The 23,697-nt window shown below is 45.9% G+C and overlaps 1 protein-coding gene across 2 annotated transcripts in view; it reads right to left on the bottom strand.

The window, feature by feature from the left end:
• VAC14 (VAC14 component of PIKFYVE complex) overlaps positions 1-23,697 on the bottom strand; it is a 70,681-nt gene that overhangs the window by 10,726 nt on the left and 36,258 nt on the right. For both annotated transcript variants that reach the window (XM_088135446.1, XM_088135447.1), the window contains 3 exons: positions 14,791-14,923; positions 1,382-1,556; positions 227-345 (listed from right to left, as the gene is read on the bottom strand). In XM_088135446.1, the coding sequence (XP_087991572.1) occupies positions 227-345; positions 1,382-1,556; positions 14,791-14,923 (427 nt within the window). The remainder of the gene's footprint in view (positions 1-226; positions 346-1,381; positions 1,557-14,790; positions 14,924-23,697) is intronic.

Genomic DNA, 23,697 nt, shown 5'->3' with positions numbered 1-23,697 from the left:
TGAGGCCTCCTACTCCTCCTTCCCTCATAGACCTCCCTCACCTGGAAGCCTTTCCATCCTGCCTCCAAACACCGATCTCACTCTCCTCAAGGCTCACCCCTGAAAAACATCCCCAATGAGAACCACCTTGGGGCTGAGCAGTTTGCATGCACTCCAGTTCAAGAGACAGGAGGCGGAGCCATGCGGACTTCCTGGCACCCCAAATAGTGGACTCATGGAAGGATACAACTTCTGGATGAGGTCATAGGCATGCTTGTAATTCTGAGTGAGGAAGCATAAGGAGACGGTGGTGACGGGATTGTGACACCAGGAGCGGTAGAGACAGCAGAAGAGATTGCGGCTTTCCTGGAGAGACAAAGCATTTGGGGGAACCGAGGAGAAAAAATCACTTGCAGCACAATTCTGCTTAAGTTTTGCACTTCTCCAAATGTTCCAATGTGGTTCTCCAGTCCCCAAATTGCATACACTTGGAAGAAACAGCTTGGAAAACAAAACTGAGGGCAAAGCAACATACAAAAATGTCTAGGATATTTTATGCAAATTCACACTTTAACGTTTTCAGTAAACTGATACTGAAACAGTATTGAACAAACTTTACCTCCGCAACTGTGAAAACTGTAAGAAGGAAAAATAAAACTTCCCCAGCAGAGAAGCCAGCTCTCTCATGCCAAGGAGCTGCCCTGAGCCCACTCGGCTTCTGCTGGGCCTCTGGGCTTTGCTGGCTGAGACTGAAGGTGCAGCAGCGTGGGAAGGAGGGAGGGAGCAGCTGCTGAGTTTGCATCTCCCACTAAGCCCCAGCCCAGAGGAGGTTTGTGGAAGAGGCACAGCATCGCCCTTTTCAAACATTCGCCTCTGTGATGCATTGAGATCAGCTACTGGCAGTCAAAGACTACCCCCTTCCCAGCAACCCACTAAGTGCTCCCTACGTGGCCCTCCTCTGCACTAATGGAGGATGATGACTTGATGTTTTCCATGAGATTCTTGGGGCTGAAAGAGCAGGAAAACTGGTTGGGTCAAGCAGCTCCAAGGGAACTAGTTTTCACTGCTGACCTCAGTTCAACATATTTGGAACTACTGTCCAAAGGCTGACTCTCTCAAAATTTCATGTCAGGGTCAAGATGCTTCTTTGGAAGCCCTGGACAAGGAGGCAGCCAGACTGGGGTTCTGGCTTTTGGAACTGACCGCTTCCCTCCTTCCAGTAGTGACTGCAGCATAATAAGAGAGCCCTAAACAGATCTATTTAGAGATGGGGGCGGGGGTCAACTTAGGAAGCTGAGTTTATACAAGTGATGGGCTGGGAGGGGAACCCCTCTGCAGTGCCCATGGAGGTCAAATGGGGGCAGCCTTGCTTCTGGTACAGGAAAGTCTTTCTCCAACCTACCAGGGTCTTCAGATCCTTGAGTTGATTCCTCAGCTGGAAGAGCTCAGAAGAAGTCAGAAGAATGGTGTTGAGGGTGTGGACCATGGTGGAAGCAAAGCGGAGGTCCTCCTCCCGCAAGAGGATATCTGCCATGGAGTGGAAGATGTTCTCTGCATTCAAGAGCAGGCAGAGCTGCCTGCGAGACACCAAGAAACACAGCTCTCAATTTTAAATACTGTGGGTGCAAGCTATCCCTTGGTTTGGAGAGAAGATAAGCACAAAATGGAAGAGCTCCTTTGCATCTGGCAAAGGACAAAGATGGAACTGTTTGTTCTACAGAGTGTGTTCTGCTTTTGCCTCTTTCACCTGGGCTACCTCCAAACCTCTGTTGCCAACCTCATTAAAGAGACACCAAGAGCCGAGAGTTTCTCTCCCTTCCTGATTCTCACTGTGGGACCCACCAAGGCTGCTGTCTCCTCACTGCTGTCCCACCAGCCCTACCTGGAATTTGCACAAAAGGAAGGCGAAGGCAGCCAGACTTCTAGGTACATCTCAGTAGGAAAAGGAGCCTTGCACGTTGCATTACCACCTTATTCAACTCCCCACTTATGCCGTTAACTGCTTTTCCCAGCTCCTCCTGGCCTTGCAGGAGGTACGTGGTCCTGTCCGGCCAAAAGAGAAGGTGCTCCAGACACCAGAAGGGCCCTGCAGAGAAGAGGGCTCTGGGCCAAGCTGCTTCCAGGAGAGGAAATGAGCGGAGGTGCCCCTGGGTGGCTCCCCCACCCGAGGCCCAAATGTTCCTCTTAGGCAACCTGTGGCCCCCTCCCTCTCGACAGCCAGCTTCCTCCTTTCTGGGTGTTCAGTAGGCTGATTCCAGATCTTGTGTCTTTCTGCTGGTGCCCAGCCCTGCTGCTTTCCAGAGGCTGGAATACCCTCAAGGGCACCCCGGAAAGACCTGATCCGTTTCCTCTTTCCGATTTCCCAAAGCCCCAGACCTGACCCATTTCCAGCACTCACTGAGAGGCCTATCTTGCAGTCCGCCGATACCCCCAAGCCAAAACAACATAGAAACAATTCCTCCCCCTTAAGCAGCCATGAAAAGGGCAACATCAGACCGAGGGCTGGAGCAGGTCTGGATCAGCACCCAACAGGCTGTTACCACAGGGAGAATGTCAAGATTAGAAACCACCAAGTAGAGAATATGCCTCTCTCTGGCCCAGCTCAAAACTGAAACATGAGGGCAATGAAGGCACTCCAGAGTGAGAAGTGACACTGCATACATCCCACAATCCAAACAGCTTTTACACTGTGCACAATTATTAGGCAAGTGAGTATTTTGACCATGTCATCATTTTATGCATATTTTCCACCTCCAAGCTGTATAAACCTGAATGCTTATTGGATATAAGCGTATCAGGTGATGTATATTTGTGTAATGAGGGAGGGTGTGGCCTAAGGAGATCAACGCCCTATATCGAGGTGTGCATAATTATTAGGCAGCTTCTTTTCCTCAGGCAAAATGGGCCAAAAAAAGAGACTGAACTGACTCTGAAAAGTCAAAAATTGTAAAAAGTCTTTCAGAGGGATGCAGGACTCTTGAAATTGCTAAGATATTGGGGCATGACCACAGAGCCATCAAACGTTTTGTTGCAAATAGTCAACAGGGTTGCAAGAAACGTGTTGAGAAAAAAAGATGCAACTTAACTGCCAAAGATTTGAGAAGAATCAAACGTGAAGCTACCAGGAACCCATTATCCTCCAGTGCTGTCATATTCCAGAACTGCAACCTACCTGGAGTGCCCAGAAGTACAAGGTGTTCAGTGCTCAGAGACATGGCCAAGGTAAGGAAGGCTGAAACTCGACCACCACTGAACAAGACACGTAAGTTGAAACGGCAAGACTGGGCCAAGAAATATCTGAAGACAGATTTTTCAAAGGTTTTATGGACTGATGAGATGAGAGTGACTCTTGACGGACCAGATGGATGGGCCCATGGCTGGATCAGTAACGGGCACAGAGCTCCACTTCGACTCAGACGCCAGCAAGGTGGAGGTGGGGTACTGGTATGGGCTGGTATTATTACAGATGAGCTAGTTGGACCTTTTCGGGTTGAAGATGGACTCAAAATCAACTCCCAAACCTACTGCCAGTTTTTAGAAGACACTTTCTTCAAGCAATGGTACAGGAAAAAGTCTGCATCTTTCAAGAAGAACATGATGTTTATGCAGGACAATGCTCCATTGCATGCATCGAAGTACTCCACTGCGTGGCTAGCCAGTAAAGCCTCAAAGATGAAAGAATAATGACATGGCCCCCTTCCTCACCTGACCTAAACCCTACTGAGAACATGTGGGCCCTTCTCAAACGGGAGATTTATGGTGAAGGAAAACAGTACACCTCTCTGAACAGTGTCTGGGAGGCTGTGGTTGCTGCTGCACAAAACGTTGATCGTCAACAGATCAAGAAACTGACAGACTCCATGAATGGAAGGCTTATGACTGTTATTGCAAAGAAGGGTGGCTATATTGGTCACTGATTTTTTATTTGAAATGTCAGAAATGTTTATTTGTAAATTTTGAGTTGTTTATTGTTCTCACTTTAACAGATGAAAATAAACGAGTGAGATAGGGGAATTTTCATTTTTCATTTAGTTGCATAATAATTCTGCACACTAATAGTTGCCCAATAATTGTGTACACATAGATATGCTCCTAAGAAAGCCCAAACCTCACTTTTACTTTCTTAAATATTCAGGTTTGAGGTTTATTAACATTTTGGATTGACTGAGAGCACTCTAGTTGTTCAATAATGAAATTCATCCTCAAAAATACAACTTGCTTAATAATTGTGCACGCAGTATATGAGACACACTTGCCAGAATGAGGCAAAATAGCCAGATGTCCTCCTGGTGGTCTGAGCTACAATTCTCACAATCCTTTCCCCATTCATTTCCCAGGTCAACCCACCATCCCCTCAGGCTTGCAATCCCCACGGTGAGGTTGGAAGCATGGCCAATAACTGAAACAAATTAATCCACCTGTCATATCCAACCTCCTTTTCCCATCTCTGCTCATGCAGGCAGGTGGCATGATCCATGCACAGGCAGGAAGTATTCCAAGGACCTTTTCGTAAGTGCAAAGGATCTGTTGAATCACGGGGCCTCTGGGTTTTCAGGGCAGGGAGAGGCAATCACCTACAGCATCAACTTGCAAATGACCTTTCTTGGTGAAGCAGGGCTCCATTCTTCACTGAGATCAGCACACAATCCCCTCAAGATGCCTCCAGCCAGCACCAATCAAGGGCGTGGTGTGAATCTGGCCACACAAGCCAATTAGACAATGATGTCCACCCCAAATGAAGCACCTATCCAGTCGCTGCCCAAACCCCCTCCAACAAAAGAACGCCCAAAGTTGTCAGTTCCCCAAGTTGTCACTGGAACTACCACAAAGATGTTTTTCCCTCACCCTCAGTCAAAATCTGCTAGGAAACTCTAATCCTAAAAGAGGCCAGATGCACAGCTATGCTAAAAATGCTGCTGAGGTAGTTTTCTAGTCAAACTCTCCCTTGAATACAAACTTTGTTTTTACTAGGCCTGCTTGTATTATGCCTTTTCTTGTTTAATGTGTTTTATACTTTTTAACAGATCAGGAGAATCAGAGATCAAACTCGGTTTAAGGTGTGATTCTGATTCCTGTATGGTGTGTTTTGAATTTGGTACCATTCATTTCAATAAAAAAGCTGTAACTTCTCAGAACTTGTCTGCGGTGACCAAAGTTGTCTCTAAGGCGGCCACCCTTTCTTTTCAAACCAAATCAAACTTTATCACGACCAAAAGAACAGTACAGAATAATACAATAAAAAATAAGGAGATAACGTGATGGGGAATGAGAGTCCACTTGGTGTAGTGGTTAAAGGCCCCAGGCTAGAAACCAGGAGACGGTGAGTTTTAGTCCTGCCTTCGGTTCAAAGCCAGCTGGAGGACTTTGGGCCCCTCTTTCCTGGCCCCAGGAATGGGAATGTGGCTAAGAGAACTGCAGGGCTCCTCCAGGCGGTCCCCAGGAGTCAATACAGACTTGGAGGCACCCCCTGTGCAACAGGAAAAGATGAGGAGGGGCAAGCATACAAACCCATCATGGTATAATCAAGACTGCCACAACAGACACAAAAGCCAATATAACAGGAGAATCACATCAATAAATCTAAAACCACTATAAAATTACCTTGCATACATGATACTAAGCGATCTGAGGAGAGAAACAGTTATTCTAACCTTTTGTGGAAACTGGCATCTGGGTCAGACCAGGGAGAGGTGTAAACTGCCTGGGGTGACCCGGGAGTCCATTAGCGATAGTGACAAGTGGCTTCAGCCTCCCATCGCATGGTTGCCCAATCAGAGCCCCCATGCAGTATCGCTTGGTACGTCTGGGGCTTGCTTTCAAGAAAGCTCATCCCATACAGACATGCAGCAAGGCCTCGGGGAGGAAGACATGTGTCAGCGGACAGATGAGATCAGGAGCCACCTGTCTTCATCGTACCTAGTTCAGGTGCAAGGACGCTTTAGAAGCCCAGTTTAACCAGTGATTCTAATGCCTGGGTTGTGTTTCTTGAATCTGCTTTCAGTAAACAAGCAGCAACTTTTCGGAATGTGTCTGTGTCCTTTTGGAATATCAATTTTCCTTGGGCACCCCCATTCAGTGCCCAAGAGAGTTCATGGGTGTGATCCATTTAAAATCCTCCCAGAAGGATTTTGCCAACTGGATTTTTACTGATGCAGCCATAAAATTGTATGTTTGCTTCTATAGCCAAATCTTGTGATTAATTCTGATTTTTTTTTCACACATACTACCATACTCTCCCGCTTTTCCTACCTGCCTAACTTTACATCAGTCAAACCTCTTCCAGTATTTTCAGCCCACCCTTGAAGCTTCTCAGCCAGTCCTAACTAAGAGGAAATAATGAGAGCAGTTTGACATCCCCCAAGAGGGAACGGGTTCTCCTTTGCCAGATGAACGTAAGTGTTCCTGGCTGAGAAAGAGTCAGATTGCTGACTGCTTACTCCAGGGCCTGCCACAGTGTCTGGATTTCTTGGCCTTATTTATTTTCAAATACTTTCAATGGCTTTTCCTTGTTAACAAAAAACCCCAAACCCCAGCCACTTTGATTCTGGATGACCAATGTGTTGTCCAGCGTTTGCCTCGCCGACTTTGCCCTCAGCTCCTGATTTACCCCATGTGGCGCAGGATCCCACCCCTGCCTCTGCTAATTCCATCAACCTCTCTTTCCTGCAGCTCCATCTACAGAGAAGGGCTGGTGAAGAGCCACAGTGCCCTGGCACCAGGCGCAGGGGGAAAGGCTGCTTCCTGAAGGGTTCCTGCAGTGTCCTCCTCTCTCTCCCCCAGGGAAGGAGCAGATAGGACAGTCCTCTTGCATGCGTAGTCCCGGCCAGAAACCAGGAGTCAGTATCAAAGCTGGGAACAGCAAGAGCACCCTAGAAGGCTTTCCAAGAAATCTGCAAAGCTACTAGAACTTAGAAACAACAGCTACAGAAGAATCTCCAGTGATTCTAACTTCCCCCCCTCCCGCCTTTTCAGCAGGAGAGGGGGATTCCTTGGCCCAGGAGGAGGAGGAGGAGGAGCAGCAGCTACGTCCCAGAAATAGCATTTTTGACGTTTTGCTGGCTCGTGCCTTGTGGAAGCCTTGCTAAGAGGAGGCCTGTTTTCAATTTCATTTTTTGTGGTCCTGGGACATTTCAAAACTACTTGCCCAAGCGGAATGTCACATAGAGCATGCAACTGCCCTAGGTTGCTCTTTCTTGGATCGTCCCACAAATCCACTATTAGGAGTGAATGGCCATTAGGCCAATGAACAGCAGGGCATGCTGGGAAAATGGTGTTCCAAAAAGTGTCCAGGAGTCTTGCTTTCCACATTTTCAGCCAGAGCAGCACAGGTCAAATGTGCCTTTCTCAAGCAGCAGGGGAAGAATCCCAGCTGGGGTTTCCTCCCCTCTTTTGGGTACTGGAAATTAAAGGGAAGAAAATGCCTTTGAAGCATCAGCGGACTCTCTTGATCCATTCGCACGGCTCTGTATTTCTTGAGCTCTGACTAAATAATGAGAAGTGCAGCAATCAGCCTTAGAACTGACAATGAAGATATATAAGTGGTAGACAGATTCTGCATTTTAGGATGACCATCAACTGTAAAGAATCCACCAGTCAATAAATATGTCACGGATTAACACTTGCTAGGGAAGCAATTAAAATCTTGGAAAGTATCATCCATGACATTCTATGGATTCAAAAGTTAGACTCTGAGAAACAGGATAGAAGGAATATTGATACTTTTGAACTTCGGTGCTGGAGAAGACTCTTGAGGACATCATGTATAGCTGGGAAAACAAATCAATCCAGAATTTTCACTCAAGGCATAAGTAACCAGGCTCAAAGTACAATATTTGGGATACATTATGTAAAGACCCAGCTTCATAATGGTGGGAAAAGTTGAAGGAAAGGCGAAAAGAGGATGACCAGCAGCAAGATGGATGAGCTCAATCATGACAGTAATGAATGCACCACTGAGAGACCTACAACCTGAAGGCCCATCATACTTGAGAGAATCTATCTGGGTGGTCAGTAAGAGTTGACACCGACGTGATGACACTTCATCAATTAGCTGTTATTTGAGTATCTGCACTGACAGAGGGGCTGGAGTTGTTAATTTCAGCAGCCACTTCCAGTGCCAAGATTGAATGTCCATCTGCCAAATTCACAAGGAATTCCTAACATTTCTAACAACAGATTCTTCTTATGGCAACTGATACAATATTTAAGTGGATGCTTTTCTATATGTGCACCATGGGATGTCTAACAAACCCTGGGAATTATGCTAGGTATAATTTGATCTGGAAAATTGTTTTGAGAGGTTTTCAAGATTAATGTTAAACTCAGGAAACAAGAACTGCTTGGATTTCTTAAAGATCTTTATTGCTAGCAGAGTAACGTAACAGAAATTTGAAAGCCTGCCAAAGCAATTCTCCAGATCAACTTATACCAAGCATGATTAAGGCAGAGTTACTCTAAACCTTTTCCCCACATTTCCCTCTTCCCTCGAACTAAGGAATCTTTTCTATAATAGTCCAACTCCCTCTTGTAATGGTTTTGCTTCTCCACATTGTTTTATTTTGGGGGGGGGTGTTCTATGCTGTCCAGAGTCACACTGTGCAAATTGGGGGGGGCATTCTTAAAATTAAATAATCCCCCGTGGCTCCTCTGACTTTTTTGCTGCACTTCTACTGAGTTCGCCTTTTCTTCTTTGCATTCTAAGCCACTTCCTTTGTTCAACTGACAAGGCATTTTCTTACTCTGGAGTGAAAAAACCATGCTGTGTCGAAGTGGGGGCACGCCCATCCCACCATCACTTTCTGAACTGACCTCCTGCTGGCTCAGAGAACTGAAGAATGCAGGAGATGGAAAGACCTTCTAGGTCATCTAGTCCAACCCCGATAAACTATTCAACAAAGGTGGCCACCTAGCATACATTTCCATCATACAGTTCCTTTCTGAGGCAAACCACATACTGCAGAACACAATGGAACAAAATGTTTTTGAATCTGAATCTTTCAGCAAACATCAATTCTTCACAAAAGACTACATCCTATCCATGATCTTTCTACAAGCAAATGCACTTCTTAACATTTCTCAGTTTTCCCACCTTTAGTAAACATTCCGCTAAAATATACAAATTGTTCTAGTTTTTTGCCATTTATAAGTAACTTGTAATAATTTCCTTCATTTTCCCTGTCAAACACAGGAAATGTGTCTTTGATATATTAATTTTCATATCCATGTTTGTTGTTGCATCATACAATCTACCTAACCATTGCTGCAAAACTTTTGGGTTTTCAGCCATCATCTAAACAGAAAAGCACACACACATTCACATCCCTAAGCAACACATCTCTAATGTCTCCACAAGCATTCTTATACATTTATTCTTTAATGCATTTTAAAAACCAAGGTGAATACTACATATCCTGATCTTACTCTCTGCTCAGTGTTGAATTATTTGCTAAGCATTCCATTTATTCTCACTCCTGAACATCCTTTACATCCATCATATACTTGTTCTGTTTACTACCCAAACATGAACTCCATATTCATCCACAAGCCTATTCACTTTATCATACCCATTCTTTAAATCAACCAATATACAATTCACACATTTCTTAATGATCTGCCCTGCACTTCCCAAATCTTCTAGAGCCGTTCCATGACAATTCTACAATTCTACAACTAATCCTCTGCAACGCTTGCATTCACCCAGGCTGCCCTTCCTTTGTATATTGATAATGGAACAACATTCTTCAAACTGCCAGGCATAGATGCAGTTGTCACACACATGGAACTAGTCGCACTAGTTCCTCAATTACAAACCACATCCATGTTTTAACAATTCCTCAGTTATACCATCTATATCTTACTCTTGTTCAACATTCATATTGCATTTATGACTTCCTTTTCCTTATTTTTTCTTGGACATTAACATTCATAACAGTGGCTTCAATTTCACATTTTGTCATATCACTATCCTTCCCATACAAGTCTCTAAAGGACACCTTCCAACATTGCCTCACTTCAGTTTCACTACAAATAATCACATCAATTTTATTCTGATTATTTACTCCATTAACTCTGCTGTTTGTGCCTTAGTATGAATACAGAATGCAGTTATGGATTGGGACATTTATGACACTTGTCTTACTGATTTTGTTTTAAATGACATATACAGTATAAGCATTGTTCAGTTTCAATATATTGCTGTATTAGAGTCTTAGAGTCATATTACTGAAACAACTTAAAATGAATAAATACTCAATAGTGTTGTTTTTGCAGTTATTATAGTTACTAATACTTCCATCCCCATGACTTGGTTGAAAAGAGTTGAATGTTTCCTCCCTAGAGAAAAATGATTTTATAAAGCAAAGATTTAAAATTTAACTCAGCAACTAGAGGGACAAGAAGTTGTTGGAAAAAGGCAAATCTTTAAGGGAAGAAACATGAAGTTCAGAAATTTAAAATGTATGGATTGAAAACTCTGGGTTATTCCACTGTGTTTATTTATTACATTTTTATGCCACTATTTGGATTCCTTTAATATGAAGATATCTAAAGAGGTGAATATGTGTAGCTCAGGGTTGAACTGTGGAGTCCTTGGGGTTCTCTGAGCTTGGTTCTTTTCTTGCAAACGTTTCATTACCCAGCCAGGTAACATCTTCAGTGCTAAAATGGGATGGGGTTTGCTCTCTATTCATATACTGTGGCCTGCCTTGCCAGTGCTGGTGGGGGTGGGGGTGGGGGTTTTTTGTTTTGCTCCTCTGGTAATTCCTTGATTGGCATATGTTTGCTGCTTGATTGTGTGCCTGGTGGTAACCTTTGCTTATCTGGGTGATGATTGCTGGTGAGGCGATCTTCTGGTCTTTTGTCTCTTTTGAATAGTATGTAGATGCTGTTAATCTCTATTAACATTAACTTAATTAATATTATTAAGCACTGAAGATGTTACCTAGCTGGGTAATGAAACATTTGCAAGAAAAGAACCAAGATCAGAGAACCCCAAGGACTCCACAGAAGATATCTATGTCTAGCTAATCACATACTGCTTTCTCTATCAGATGCTGGGTATAAAATTAAAAAAAATTCAGGCATTGTGCATTAATAATAGATTAATTTCAGTCCAAATCCTGAGGCTGTGATTTTTTGGCACTGGCCAAATGACTCTGACCTACTGGATAACAAATATGTAAATGAAACCATAGGTAAGACTACCAAATTAATAGGCTTCATCTCCTCCAGACTACTCCCCAACTCAGGGGCTACAGGGTCCACCCAAGCAGATCCAGACACAAAGACTGGGTTGATTCCACCCAGCAATCTCTATTAAGAAGCACATGAGTCAAAGATAACTTTTTAGCAAGTAAAACTGCAAGTCTTTAAGGGAATAACACCTAACCCTGGACAGGGATATGACTGAGAGCCCTTCCCAGTTTGATAAGATAATGCTTCCAGCCAACTCTCATGGGGCCATTTGAGACCTTGGCTGTTACAGTTAGTGGTGAGAAGCCAGCTGAGGAAGACAGATGTGATGTATTTGAGCAAATGATATAGAAAGGGACATGAGGAAAAGGAAGACTAGTAGGGGAAGGAGTTTGTTTGTTGGTTGGTTTATTTATTGGATTTCTCTCCCGCCCATCTCCCCTACAATAGGGGACTCTGGGCGGGTTCTGAAACCAATACAAATATTGGTGAGTAATTCTCAGCCATAAGAATCTGGGTGGGTTTAAGCTGACCAAGATAAACAAGTATAGCCATTCATACTTGAGACACACTTACAAGGGCAAACCCTCAGGAGAAGGCATGTTCTTGTTCACAGCAATTAAAAATAAATGTACATCTTAGCTCTGGCACCGTAAGAGCCAGGTGGTCATCAACCCACAGGCCAAATGGGCCAGGGCCTCAGGGAACTGTCAAGCATATCCATAGCTCTTCTGTTAAGTGAATGAACCAAATGAGCAATAAGGGAGGAGAGACCAGCTTGGGAATTTCATTGGTCACATCTAGCAATAATTTGGAACTCGCTGTTCAAATGCATCAGGGGCTAGAGAATCACCTGGGTTTTAAATCTTGAAGTCAAAACTAAAGATAAGAGTGCTACGTAAGAGAGAAAAGAGACGGATTTAATTTATCATATGTGTGCTGCAGCCAAGAAAATGGTTTTACTCCCTAAGAAAGACTTTAGTGCACCGTATTTAAAGCCCTGGATGGAAGATATGTATACACTTTCTGCATATGAAATAGCTTTTAACTCAAGCAACAGGAAGTCTGATCAATGACTCAAGATGATCAAAATTTTATTTGTTGTTTAAGATCTGAATTCCTGATGCAGACACAACAAGCAATTTTAAAAAGACATAAAGACTGCTCTGGCAGGAGAAGACCAGCGGAGAACCATCACCATCTCAGCTTCTGTCTCCCTCTGATTAGTCCTCAGAGCCAGAAACAATCTGGCCAGAAAAGCTGCCTCAGCCCCTTCTTTTCTCCCAGTAGAAGGCTCCTGGTCTGCCCATCAGGAAGGGTGGAAGGCAGGCTCTCTTTGCACAGCCCAAGGCCTAGAGCCCAAAGCCAACATTCTCACCACCAAACGTTGCTACCTCATTTTGCCCTGCTGAGCATAGTGTGGTCCCAGCTGAGCTGCCCTCCAAGTCAAGAAGTCAAGAGCTAGGTTCTGCCCTCCACTGAAAGATGGGCACATCATGTTAGATCCAATATTTTCGCTGCTCTTTGACCTAAGCACGCAAGGCAGTGCCAGAGACCTTGCAGGAAGAGTTCCCGAAAGCACAAACCAGCAGACCAAAAGGGCTGATTCTCGACTTTCAAACAGCTAAAGCAAGTGATTGTCAAAAGACCTGGTGATGCAACATTGCTGACACCTATTTTGTCACAGCTCCGACCCAACAGGATCAGGGCCACCAGCTGCCCAGCAAGGCTAACAAGTTCTGAGCTGGCCCAGCCAGCCAGTCAGAAGGCCCTTGAGCTGGAGATCTGCAGAAATAGAACCCAGATTTTGGCCCCCAGAGATAAGGGACTCTCCATACACGAGGGCTCACTCCCAGAGGCCACTGGTAGAGGTGAGAGGGGTGGAGGACTGGCCCAGCTGACCACCTCTCTTCTGGAAGGGACCAAGACTCCAAGACAGCCTGTCCCACAAGGCCTCAGCTGAGAGCCAGACGGGGCTGCTGCCATCCCCCAGCCCCACCCTGCCACTTGCTTCTTGTGACTAACAGGCTCCAGCCTGTTTTGGAGCAAAGAAGGTGGGGAACCGTCTCTTGGAGCGGGCTGCGTACCCAGCTTCTGTCCCTGCGCTACTGAACCAACCCACAAAGCTCCCGTATTCAGCCATTCCCCCAGGACTGACAAGAAGCGAATCTGTAGCACACAAACTACACCCATTTCATTTTAAGAAACTCGGGGTCTCCCACTGAGAACTAAAGTGGCCATTAATTAAGCATTTTTTTGACCCAAGCTAGACCCAGCCAAAAACCTGGGAGGCAACGAATTCACTCTCAGACACAAGCTTTCAAGGAGAACACCCACAGAGGAACTGGGCTAGTGCCCCCCCGGCCATGGGTAATCTTGTGAATCCCACCCAACAGAAAAATGTAAATGTGGGTCCCTGAAAGCCCATCGTTCTGCCTCCTTCCTCTCTAAAAAGAGAACATAAAGGAAATGTGCTGAGGCAACATCACAGGAAGATTCTGTGGAGCTGCAGCAAGGCTTTCCTGCAGCCCCTTCCAAGGACCTTAGAGGGGTCCCATCTTGCAATTCCTCTGAAAAGCTGGTTTTGAAATATTGGGAAGTTTGGGCTTTCACACACCCCTTCCCCAAGATGTAGGGCAGAGTTAGGGAGCAACTGTTTCAACCTTGGAACACAACGGTAGGAACAGACAACAAATTGCCTATTTCCCCAAGATATTCCCTTTCTTGGCCAAAAGGAACTCTGCCCACCTGATATTTACTTTAAAAAAACATGAAAAAAGCAATAAATAGGAAGCTGGCATGTTGCAAGCCATCAGGATATTTGCATCAGAATGCTAGAGAATAACCATGGAACTAGTTAACAAGCTGGCAAATGGAGATTTTATGAGTGGCCATGCCCATTGTGGCTACTACCATTCTATCAAATGGCAAGTCTCCCGTGGCAACCATTTTGTGACTGCATCGCCACTGAGTCTCAAAATTCCAGATGTGTCCCCAGTCCTACAAATTGCCTATCCCAGGCTTATAGGTCAGACTTTCCAAGGCTACACATGACAGCACAGGCAACTAGTACCCACACTGGCCCAAATCAACTTTGCTGGCAGTGCAGCTGTTCTTTCCCCTCTCCTCCCTTAGTAGGTGATCCCTGCAGCCAGACGCCTTGCCCAGGAGGGAGTCCCAGCCCCAATCTAATTTAGGACGAGGTTAGTCCCACATTCCAATAATTGACAAAGAATGACGTGTCTCTCTAGTGTTTGTGATGGGCTTGAAAACAGGGCCTGGAGGCAATTATTTTTGTAAAAACCCAGAGGAATTTATCTCAGGATGATTCCAGATTTCAGAATAGTCTGTCAGCTGTCGAAGAGCATTTCCCAAACAACAGGCATGTAATTTTAGACTCTTTAGCAGGTGCTGGCAGATTTTTCCTTCCCTTGAGAACCTGAACTATGCTGCTGCTAACTTGATGGTCAGGAAGCTAGAAGCTGTTCTTGCTGGCACCAGCTCCAGAAGAGGACCACTCCTGGCCCAGAGCCTATCATGGAGCTTGCAGGAGACTCCAACAGCAGTGACACATGAAGGAAAAACCACTCAGAGGCAAGAGAAGATGTGGTTTGGGCTGACCTGATGATGAAAGCTCCCCGGGTCTCTAGCAGCTTCCTCTCACTGCTGAACCTCTTGAGCAAGTTGATCATGAACTGATAGAAGTAGGAATTCATTGTTGGGGTAGATGGAGAGCACCCCATGCTCTTGGCTCCTGGAAGGAAAGCAAAAGGAGGTTATCTAAAGAAGAGGGGTGGGGTGGTTGGCCAACAGGAGACTCCACCCGTTCTGCAGACAATAGTGGAATCTGCAGGTCCTTGCTAATGAGGGCTACTCATTCCCTTTCCTGAGCCTTAGGAGTCTGGTCCTCCTGTAGGTCCCAGGCAGAGGAAAAATATGGTAAAATGTCTTTGAACTAGAGTTCCTGCAACAATTGAGCCATGAGCTTCCTATTGTTGGGACAGGGACAATCCTGCACAATACAATATCTCAGAGAGGCTGGCAGAGAAAGAGACAATTATTCAGTTGTCACAACAAACCTACTTCCAATAGTTTTTAAAAGCTCAGCTGAATGTCTAACAGTCCCATGAGAAGTTGGAAATGGAACTCTCCTGGGAAGATGAAACATCTTGGTAAGTCACTCAATACTAACCTACAAAATCCATCACCAGATTGTCTCCTAAAGGGTCTTGATAGACTGTCAGATGCAAAGGAGGTAGGAGAAATACAATCCCAAGGCCAGGTCTGCAAACAGCCCGAGGAGAAAGGGCTGCTGGTGTGTCAATCAGCCCCTTACATTTACTACCCTTTTCAGCCCCATTTAAGGCAAGGCCCAGCTCCCAAGGATCTGAATCTGAAAAGTTTTCCTAGAGCTGCTTCTCGCTTTTTGGACCTCTCTAATTTTCCACCACAGTCTTCCAAACCTGGGCATTCCTCAGATGTGTAGACTTCAAGTCCCAGAAATCCTCACTATTGCCAAGAATTCTATGAGCTGAATCACATACCTAAAGATTAAAAAACCTGCTTCATTTCCTCTAATGCTTCTTCACAAGCATTAATGGTTGGAAAATACACACAAAGTATGGGCCCTGAAAGGTGCACTCAAACTTGGAGAAATATCTTTTCCAACCTAGCTATATGGAAAGCAGTGAAAAAGCAGAGTCAAGAATGAACTGAGACAATCTCAAACAGTCATCTGCAGGAACCATGCATGATTTATGTTGGACAATGGAGCAGAACTGTCAGGTGCCAGAGAATAATTTCAATAGACTTTTGTTTCAAAACAGGAATTTTAGCTTACTCAGATCCTCAGGGAGAAAAGGTCTGATTGTTACTTCTCAACCTTTAAAAAAACAACAACCAGACTTGCTACACCAGTGTGGTGAAATAGTTAATTAGGACATCAGGCGGATCATCAGGGCCCCCCAGGTTCCACGTTCCCCTACCCTGCAACACTCCAACGCACTGGAGGCTTCCTGGTCAACCACAGCCTCAGCTGTGCTACTGTAAGGATAGCACAGCCTCAGTGGCCCTTCCAATCCCATGTTTCTATGCTCCCAGCTTTGTTCACACGTGGGGGGGCACACAGGGCAGTCTCCACAGAGCCAACAGCCTTGCAGCACCACCTTCTGGCACCTTTTGGGACAACAAGGAGCAGAACTAGAACAAGGGGGTCATGTTTTCCCATCTGTCTCCTAGCAACAGCCAGTGTGGCAGATTCGGTCCCCCAGCTGAACTGCAAGGGGCCGACCACAGCAACTGATGCTGTCATTGTTCTGGGTGGGCTTGGCCTGTGGCCTTTTGCCTTCCTGCACACAGGACCCTCATGTCAGTTCCAGAAGCCCACCTTCTCTCCTTGATGTCCCTGGCCCGCTCCCCGCAGGGGGCCCCCTTGCCTGGCTTCTCAGTGTCCGGAGGCCCCCAGAGAAGACCAACCTGGGGAATGGCCAAGGCTGTGGTGTCCCGCCTCATCTTCCAAAGCGGGAGCTATGAAGAGGAGGAAGTTTTCAGCAATGTGCTTTTCTGTGCCCTTTCCCTCTCCCCATCAGCCCCCCCCCCAAAAAAAATATCACAGAGCTGTGCTGGGGAAAGCAGATGCTGCTAAATGGAACCTCACGTTCAAAAGAGGTTTTTCAGCAAGTTACTACACAATATGTTGTCATTCTACTTTGTAAATAGGATATAAAGAACCCTGCTTGCTAAAATAAAAATAGGCTGGCTCAAAAGTCCAGAGTAGATCCACTATAAAATGCTCCCTTCCCCTGCAGCTTCATTCAGACAGATGCTACGATGCTGGCTGTGGTACCCCAGGCCTTGAAGTATATTCATACCCATTTATCTATTTTACTAGTACCAAATTGTGGGTGGCTTCGCTTAGGATACGTTTTCCTTCCTGGGCCCTTTTGGAATATTCACATAGACCCAACTAATTAGACTGTTTTAGGTTAAAAATATAGACATATATGGTATATATATGGAAAATTGCATCTTGAACCTTTTTTTTCATGCTAGATTAAAGCTATGGGGTTTAAAGCTGGATTATGATGAATTTATAGGAAAGTTTTGGGTGGCTGCTGGGATTTTTTTAACTCAATTATTAGATGATAAAGGATAAGTTTTTATCATTTCCTATATTAAAACATAAATGTTATCTGTCTGCTGCTGCCCACTGACAATATTCACTCATATGACACGTACTGATGAAAAAACAGCCAGTGAAAGATGTCTCAGCCCACAGAAGGAGGGAGGGCGTGGGAGACGTTCCAGAAGGGACCCCCTCTACTTTTTTAGAGAGCGAAAGGGAAGGAGGGAGAAATACTTTCAGTCTTGCAAGCTTCTGTTAATGCAACCTTACAATAAAGATACAGCTAGTGCTCCTGATTGTGCTTCTTGTCTGGACTACCTTGCAGGGATAATATCAGTCTTGCTTCCAACAGTCAGGAAGGCAGGCCCAGCAGGCGTTGTGGAATGCTAAGAACACGACAAGACACTTAGATGTCCTGGTCATCCACAGCAGCAGGTGAGTCTCCAGCCGTAACGGTTGTCCATGCCACTGGATTAAAGTCTCTTCTACTGAGAGAGTGGGACTGCCCCGTGCAATGGCTGCTCCACTTAAAACTCCATCACGCACAGGTTTCTGCTGTGCAATTCATCTTCATCTACAACCCATCTGCAATTCATCTGAGTCCAATTCTAATTTGTTGAGTCCCCTGGCAATGGGGGAGTGGCAAAACAGGTGGAGATGATCACTGGCACTTGCAATCATAAATCTGCACGTGGGTGACCTTTGGACCAGTGGTCATTTGTCTCAGTACCCGGGGGAGCAGAGATGTCCGGCAGCCCTTTTTAGGATAGCACTGCCCACCCTTCCATGAGGGAGGGGGTTAGAAAAGGTATCTTAAGCATTGCCGACCCCACAACATCTGGCTAGCTAACCGTGGCTGGCAGATGATCTCCTTAGTGGTTAAGTACCAAGAAAAACAAATCAAAGAAAACTCATCTTCAGAGCATGGAACGTCTGCTGGATAGAGAGAAGTGTCAAGGCCTGAAAGACGAACCACACTCATAGCGGCCAAACTTCACTGTTATCACATTGACATTGCTGCACTCAGTGAGACCAGGCTGGCAGGCGAGGGTTCATTACAGGAAGCAACAAGTGAATATATGCTCTTTTGGAAAGGAAAATCACAGACTGATGACAGGACTCACGAAGTAGGCTTTGCTATCATAACTGCTCTGCTGAAGAACATCTCTACTCTACCTACTGGAACAAATGAACCTATTATGAAGTTCCACTTTCCTCTCAGCAAGTACCGGTGTATCACCATTGCCAGTGCCTATGCACCAACTCTCACGAATCCAGACGAAGACAAGGAAGGTTTTTACGAGGACCTGGACCAGATTATTTGAACAACCCCCACCAGCGACAAACATGTTATTCTGAGGACAGTGACAACTGAGACAGAGTCCTTAGGAGGCATGGAGTGGGAAAACTAAACAGTAACCATCTGCTGTTTCTGAACAAGTGTGCTGAGCACAACCTGAGCATCACTAACACGATGTTCAGACTTGCAAACAAGTACAAAACAACCTGGATGCATCCCAAGTCCAAACACTGGCACCTACTTGACTATGTCATAGTGTGTCAGTGCAACCTTAAAGACATCACCATCACTTGGGCCATGCAAGGTGCTGAGTGCTGGACAGATCATAGGCTGGTTCAGTCGGTCCTCAACCTACACATAGCCCCTTCACATTATAAGCAACCAAGGATTGTCAAAATGTCATTCAACATTGGCAGACTACAAAACCCGAGCCAAGTCTAATGTTTTCAAGATGTACTTAATTAAAAACCCTCCAGCAATTTACGATTTGAGGGAACCTGTTCTGAAAAGTGGATGCAGTTTAAAGATGTCATCACACAGACTGCAACAATGGTACTTGGACTGAAAACCCGAGTGCATCAAAGTTAGTTTGATGAAAACCACAAGACCATTTCTGCAGCCCTCCAGGCCAAGAACAAGGCCTATGCAGACTATGAGAACAGTCCATCATCTGGCTCAAAGAAAGATAACACCTGCAGTCCAAAGTACAGATGGAACTGCGAGAAATGCAGGACGAGTGGAGGCAGAGAAAGGCTGAGCAGGTGGACTGCCATGCAGACATGCATGCCACCAGAGAGTTCTTCAGGGCCATAAAGTCAATTTATGGTCCTTCTAAATCAGGATGCTCCCCCTTGCTGTCATCTGATGGGTCAACCCTGATCAAAGACCAGGAAGGACTGAAAAAAAGCTGGCCTGAACACTTTTCCAACCTACCCAATAGGCCGTACACAGTTGATCCTGATGTCTTATAGCAGATTCCTCAGCTGCCAGTCTTGAATGCCCTAGACCAGCCTCCCTCTACTGATGAGATCAAGAAATCAATCTCACAGATGAACGCAAATAAAGCAACAGGGCAGGATCGTCTGGAGGTTGAGCCATGGCAACTGGACTTCTTTTCTCTTTGGTAGAGACGTTTCGCTACTTCTCCAAGCAGCTTCTTCAGTCTTCTGCTTGGACAAGTAGTGAAACGTCTCTACCAAAAAGAAAAGAAGTCCAGTTGCCATGACTCAACCTCCAGACAATTACACCTGGATGACTGAGAATCTTCATAAACAGGGAGGATGGCATTCCTGCTGAGATCTACAAAGCACTAGACCCTTACAGGCATTCCAGGACATCTTCACAGAGGAGATGCCTGACGACTCCTGCGATGCCCTCATCATGGCTCTGTATAAAAATAAGGGAAGCAAATCAGACTGTGGAAACGACAGGGGTATTTCACTGCTGTCCATCACAGGCAAGATGTTTGCCTGCATTCTCCTGAACAGACTTATCACTGTCTTGGAAAGGAACCTCCCAGAGGCGCAGTGTGGCTTTTGGCCAGAATGGAGTACAGCAGACATGATATCTGCCATGAGTCAAGTACAGGAAAAGTGCATCGAGTAGAACAAACCTCTTTACTCTGTCTTCATTGACCTGACAAAGGCATTTGACTCTGTAAACAGGGAGGCTCACTGGAGCATCCTAAGATGTTATGGATACCCGAGGATATTTGTGAAGTTAATTCAGCTACTCCACAATGGAATGACAGGACAGGTCCTTTACAATGGTGATATGTCAACTGCATTTGCCATCTCCAATGGGGTGAAGCAGGGTTGTGTGCGAGCCCCAGTCCTATTTAATCTGTTCTTCATTTGCATGTTGTCATGTGCTGTCCAGGGTCTGAAGGAGGGAGTGTATATCAAGTACCACTTGGATGGCTCTCTCTTTGACCTTCGCCACTTGAACGCTGGGACAAAGTGCCTCCATACAGTCATTCAAGAAACCCTCTTTGCTGATGACTGTGTGCTCCTGGTGCACAGACAGTGATCTACAATTGATGCTGAACAAATTCTCAGACACTGCTATGCTCTTTGGCCTGACTATCAGCCTGAACAAGACTGAAGTACTTTACCAACCCGTGTCAAATACCAACCCCTACAACCAAAAATCACAACTGACGACACCCAGGTGACAAATCTAAACAGCTTCAAATACTTGGGAAGCATTGTCTCGAGGAATGGGTCTTTGGGCAAAGAAATTGATTCCAGAATCAGCAAGGCCAGCCAGGCTCTGGGGCAGCTGCATACTAGAGTGCTCAATCAACACAACATCCATATCCCACAAAGCTGAAAGTCTACAGAGCTGTGGTCATCCCCTCTTTCCTGTATAGATGTGAGTCCTGGACTCTATACCAATGACACATCGAACAACTGGAGAAATTTCACATGCACGCTCTCTGCATTTGTTGGCAAGACCATGTCTCCAACCTGGAGGTCTTGGATTGTGCAAAGTCCACCAGCATTGAGTCCCTGATTATCAGAGCCTAGATGCAGTAGGTGGGACACGTCATCAGAATGGACGAACACTATATGTCACCAGTTGCTCTACGGTATACTGGAGACTGGGAAGAGACCTTGAGGTCGACCACAAAGACGCTGTGAAAGAAACCCTACGCCACTGTGACATCCAGCCAAGGGAACTAAAAGCGGCGGCTGCTGACAGAAGCCGCTAGGGAGCCCTGTGCAATGAAGCCTCCACCGGCTTTGAAGACAGGCACCACCAAAAACTGATAGAAAACTGTGAGTGGTGTCACAGAATAACACCCACAGTTATTACAACAATGAACTTCCAGTGCCCCCATTGTGCTAGACTCTGCACTTCCAGACTGGGACTGCAGAGCCATCTCCGTGCCCACAGATGAACTGCACAACAGCGTATTTTCTTCGAACCAAAAGGGCTACCTATATGTATATTTTGAACATGTCTTTTTGTTGATCTGTGAAGTTTGCAGCTTTCCCACCTCTTTAGAGAAAAAGATTCTTCCAGAGTTTCTTTACAAAATGTAATTGAAAAAGGTTACAGAAATCTCAGCAACTCAGCAAAGTTGTTCCTCTTTAGAATTCAATTTATCTCCCAGTTTCCTAAAATGGAGACTTTCTTAAAATGGAGACTCTTTGTCATGGCTCTTGTTCCCTAACTGATAAAGAGAAGAATGTGCAGCTGATTAGAATATAAATTTCCTTCTGGTTCTAAACACATCCTCACTGCATCCTTCTCTGGTGTTACTTCATTCATCTGCTGCCTGCACTGGAACGGATTAAAGCCATGGTGTGGGTGTCCCCTCAAGCTCCTTTTCCATGAGCTTCCTCTGACACAGAATCCTGCTTCTCAGAAACCAGCTTCTTGACATCTAACTAAAACACATATTTCACTGCGCAAGGCTGGAGGTTTTCTTAATATCAAGATTTTCGGCACGCCGTGATCTCTTTCCCCAAATTCCCGGCCACTTCCTCATTGGAGTGTTCCCTCCCCACTACGGGTTATTGGTTAGCATCAGGTCAGTGATAGCTGAGTATTTTGTCCCCTTTTCCATCCTCTGTCAGTGAGACAAGTCAAGGACTTCCCAGAAGGGCCAGGCTTGCTAGAGTTTCTCTCCCAGAAAGTGCTTCTTTCAAAGCTCTGCCTCGCTCTTCACACACAATTCCATTTTCCCACCTTGGGGAGACAGAAGAACCTGTCTGGTTTAGTCTGTCCCAACAGCTCACTTCCTGCCAAGTTGACTGAAGCAGACACCTGGGCCAAAGCAGAGGCTGCTCACCTGACCATTTTTCTTACCCTTCATCCTTCTTGTTAGCATAACTCAACACACTTCTGCAGCACTTTGTAATATACAGTATACAATCTACTTACGAACTTAATCCGTTCCGTGACTCTGATCGCAAGTCGAGTTGGTCGCAAGTCGAGGTAAATTTTCCCATAAGGTTCGATGTAAATACGGTTAATCCGTTCCCCCCTCCGAATTTGGTTGCACCCCAAAGCAAATTTTCCCATAAGGTTCAATGTAATTACCGTTAATCTGTTCTGGCGTCCGCGGACCACGCGTCGGGGGCGGAAAAGCGCCCCCGCGCTGTGTGGCGGGGCGGCAAAACGCCCACGCACCGCGCATCAGGGGCGGAAAAGCGCCCGCGCGCCGCGCGTCAGGGGCAGAAAAGCACCCACGCACCGCGCGGCGGGGCGGCAAAACGCCCGCGCACCGCGCGGCAGGGGGGCAAAACTCCCGCGCGCCACAGTGGCAAAACGCCTGCGCGCCACGCGTCAGGGGCAGAAAAGCGCCCGCGTGCTGCGTGGCGGCAAAATGCCCGCACACCGCGCGTCAGATGCAGAAAAGCACCCGCACACCGCGGCAGCAAAACGCCTGTGTGCCGCGTGTCAGGGGCGGAAAAGCACCTGCGCGCCATGCGGCGGGGCGGCAAAACGCCCACGCACCGCACGTCAGGGGCGGAAAAGCGCCCATGCACCATGCGTCAGGGGCGCGGCGGGGCGGCAAAACGCCCATGCGGCGCGCGGCGGGGCAGAAAAACACCCACAGACCACGTGTCAGGGGCAGAAAAATGGCCGCAGACCACGTGTCAGGACGGAAAAATGGCCGCGGACCACGTGTCAGGGTGGAAAAATGGCCGTACCTCAAGGCGGAGTTCGCACATCGAGGTAAATTTTTGGGCCGGAGCTGGTCATATCTCGAAAATTTCGTAAGTAGGGGCATTCGTAAGTAGGGGCATTCACTGTAATTCTTTCCACTCTAATTTTTGGCCAATAAAAAGTTTAATTAATTTTGAACTCTATTCTAGGCAGTTGCTGCTGTCGTCGTCGTCGTCATCATCATCATCATCATCATCATCATCATCATCATCATCATCATCATCATCATCATCATCTTAACATGTTTATAATCTCCCAAAATCCTGGAAGATCCTAAGTGGCAGAAGCAACACGCAAGACTGCTTCTGTGTATATACACAATACACAAGATACATTATAAAATTCAGAACTTAAAGGTAGAGGATGAGCATCCCCAAATGATACAGTCTGGGCTGGCTTATGGACCCTTAACAAGGTAAGGCTG

The sequence above is a fragment of the Python bivittatus genome, unplaced genomic scaffold (genome assembly GCF_059951505.1).
Source record: "Python bivittatus isolate LINGU-HERP-01145 unplaced genomic scaffold, Pbiv_v1 ctg000170_np1212, whole genome shotgun sequence".
Classification (NCBI taxonomy): domain Eukaryota; kingdom Metazoa; phylum Chordata; class Lepidosauria; order Squamata; family Pythonidae; genus Python; species Python bivittatus.
This window is presented reverse-complemented; position numbering and strand designations above follow the sequence as displayed.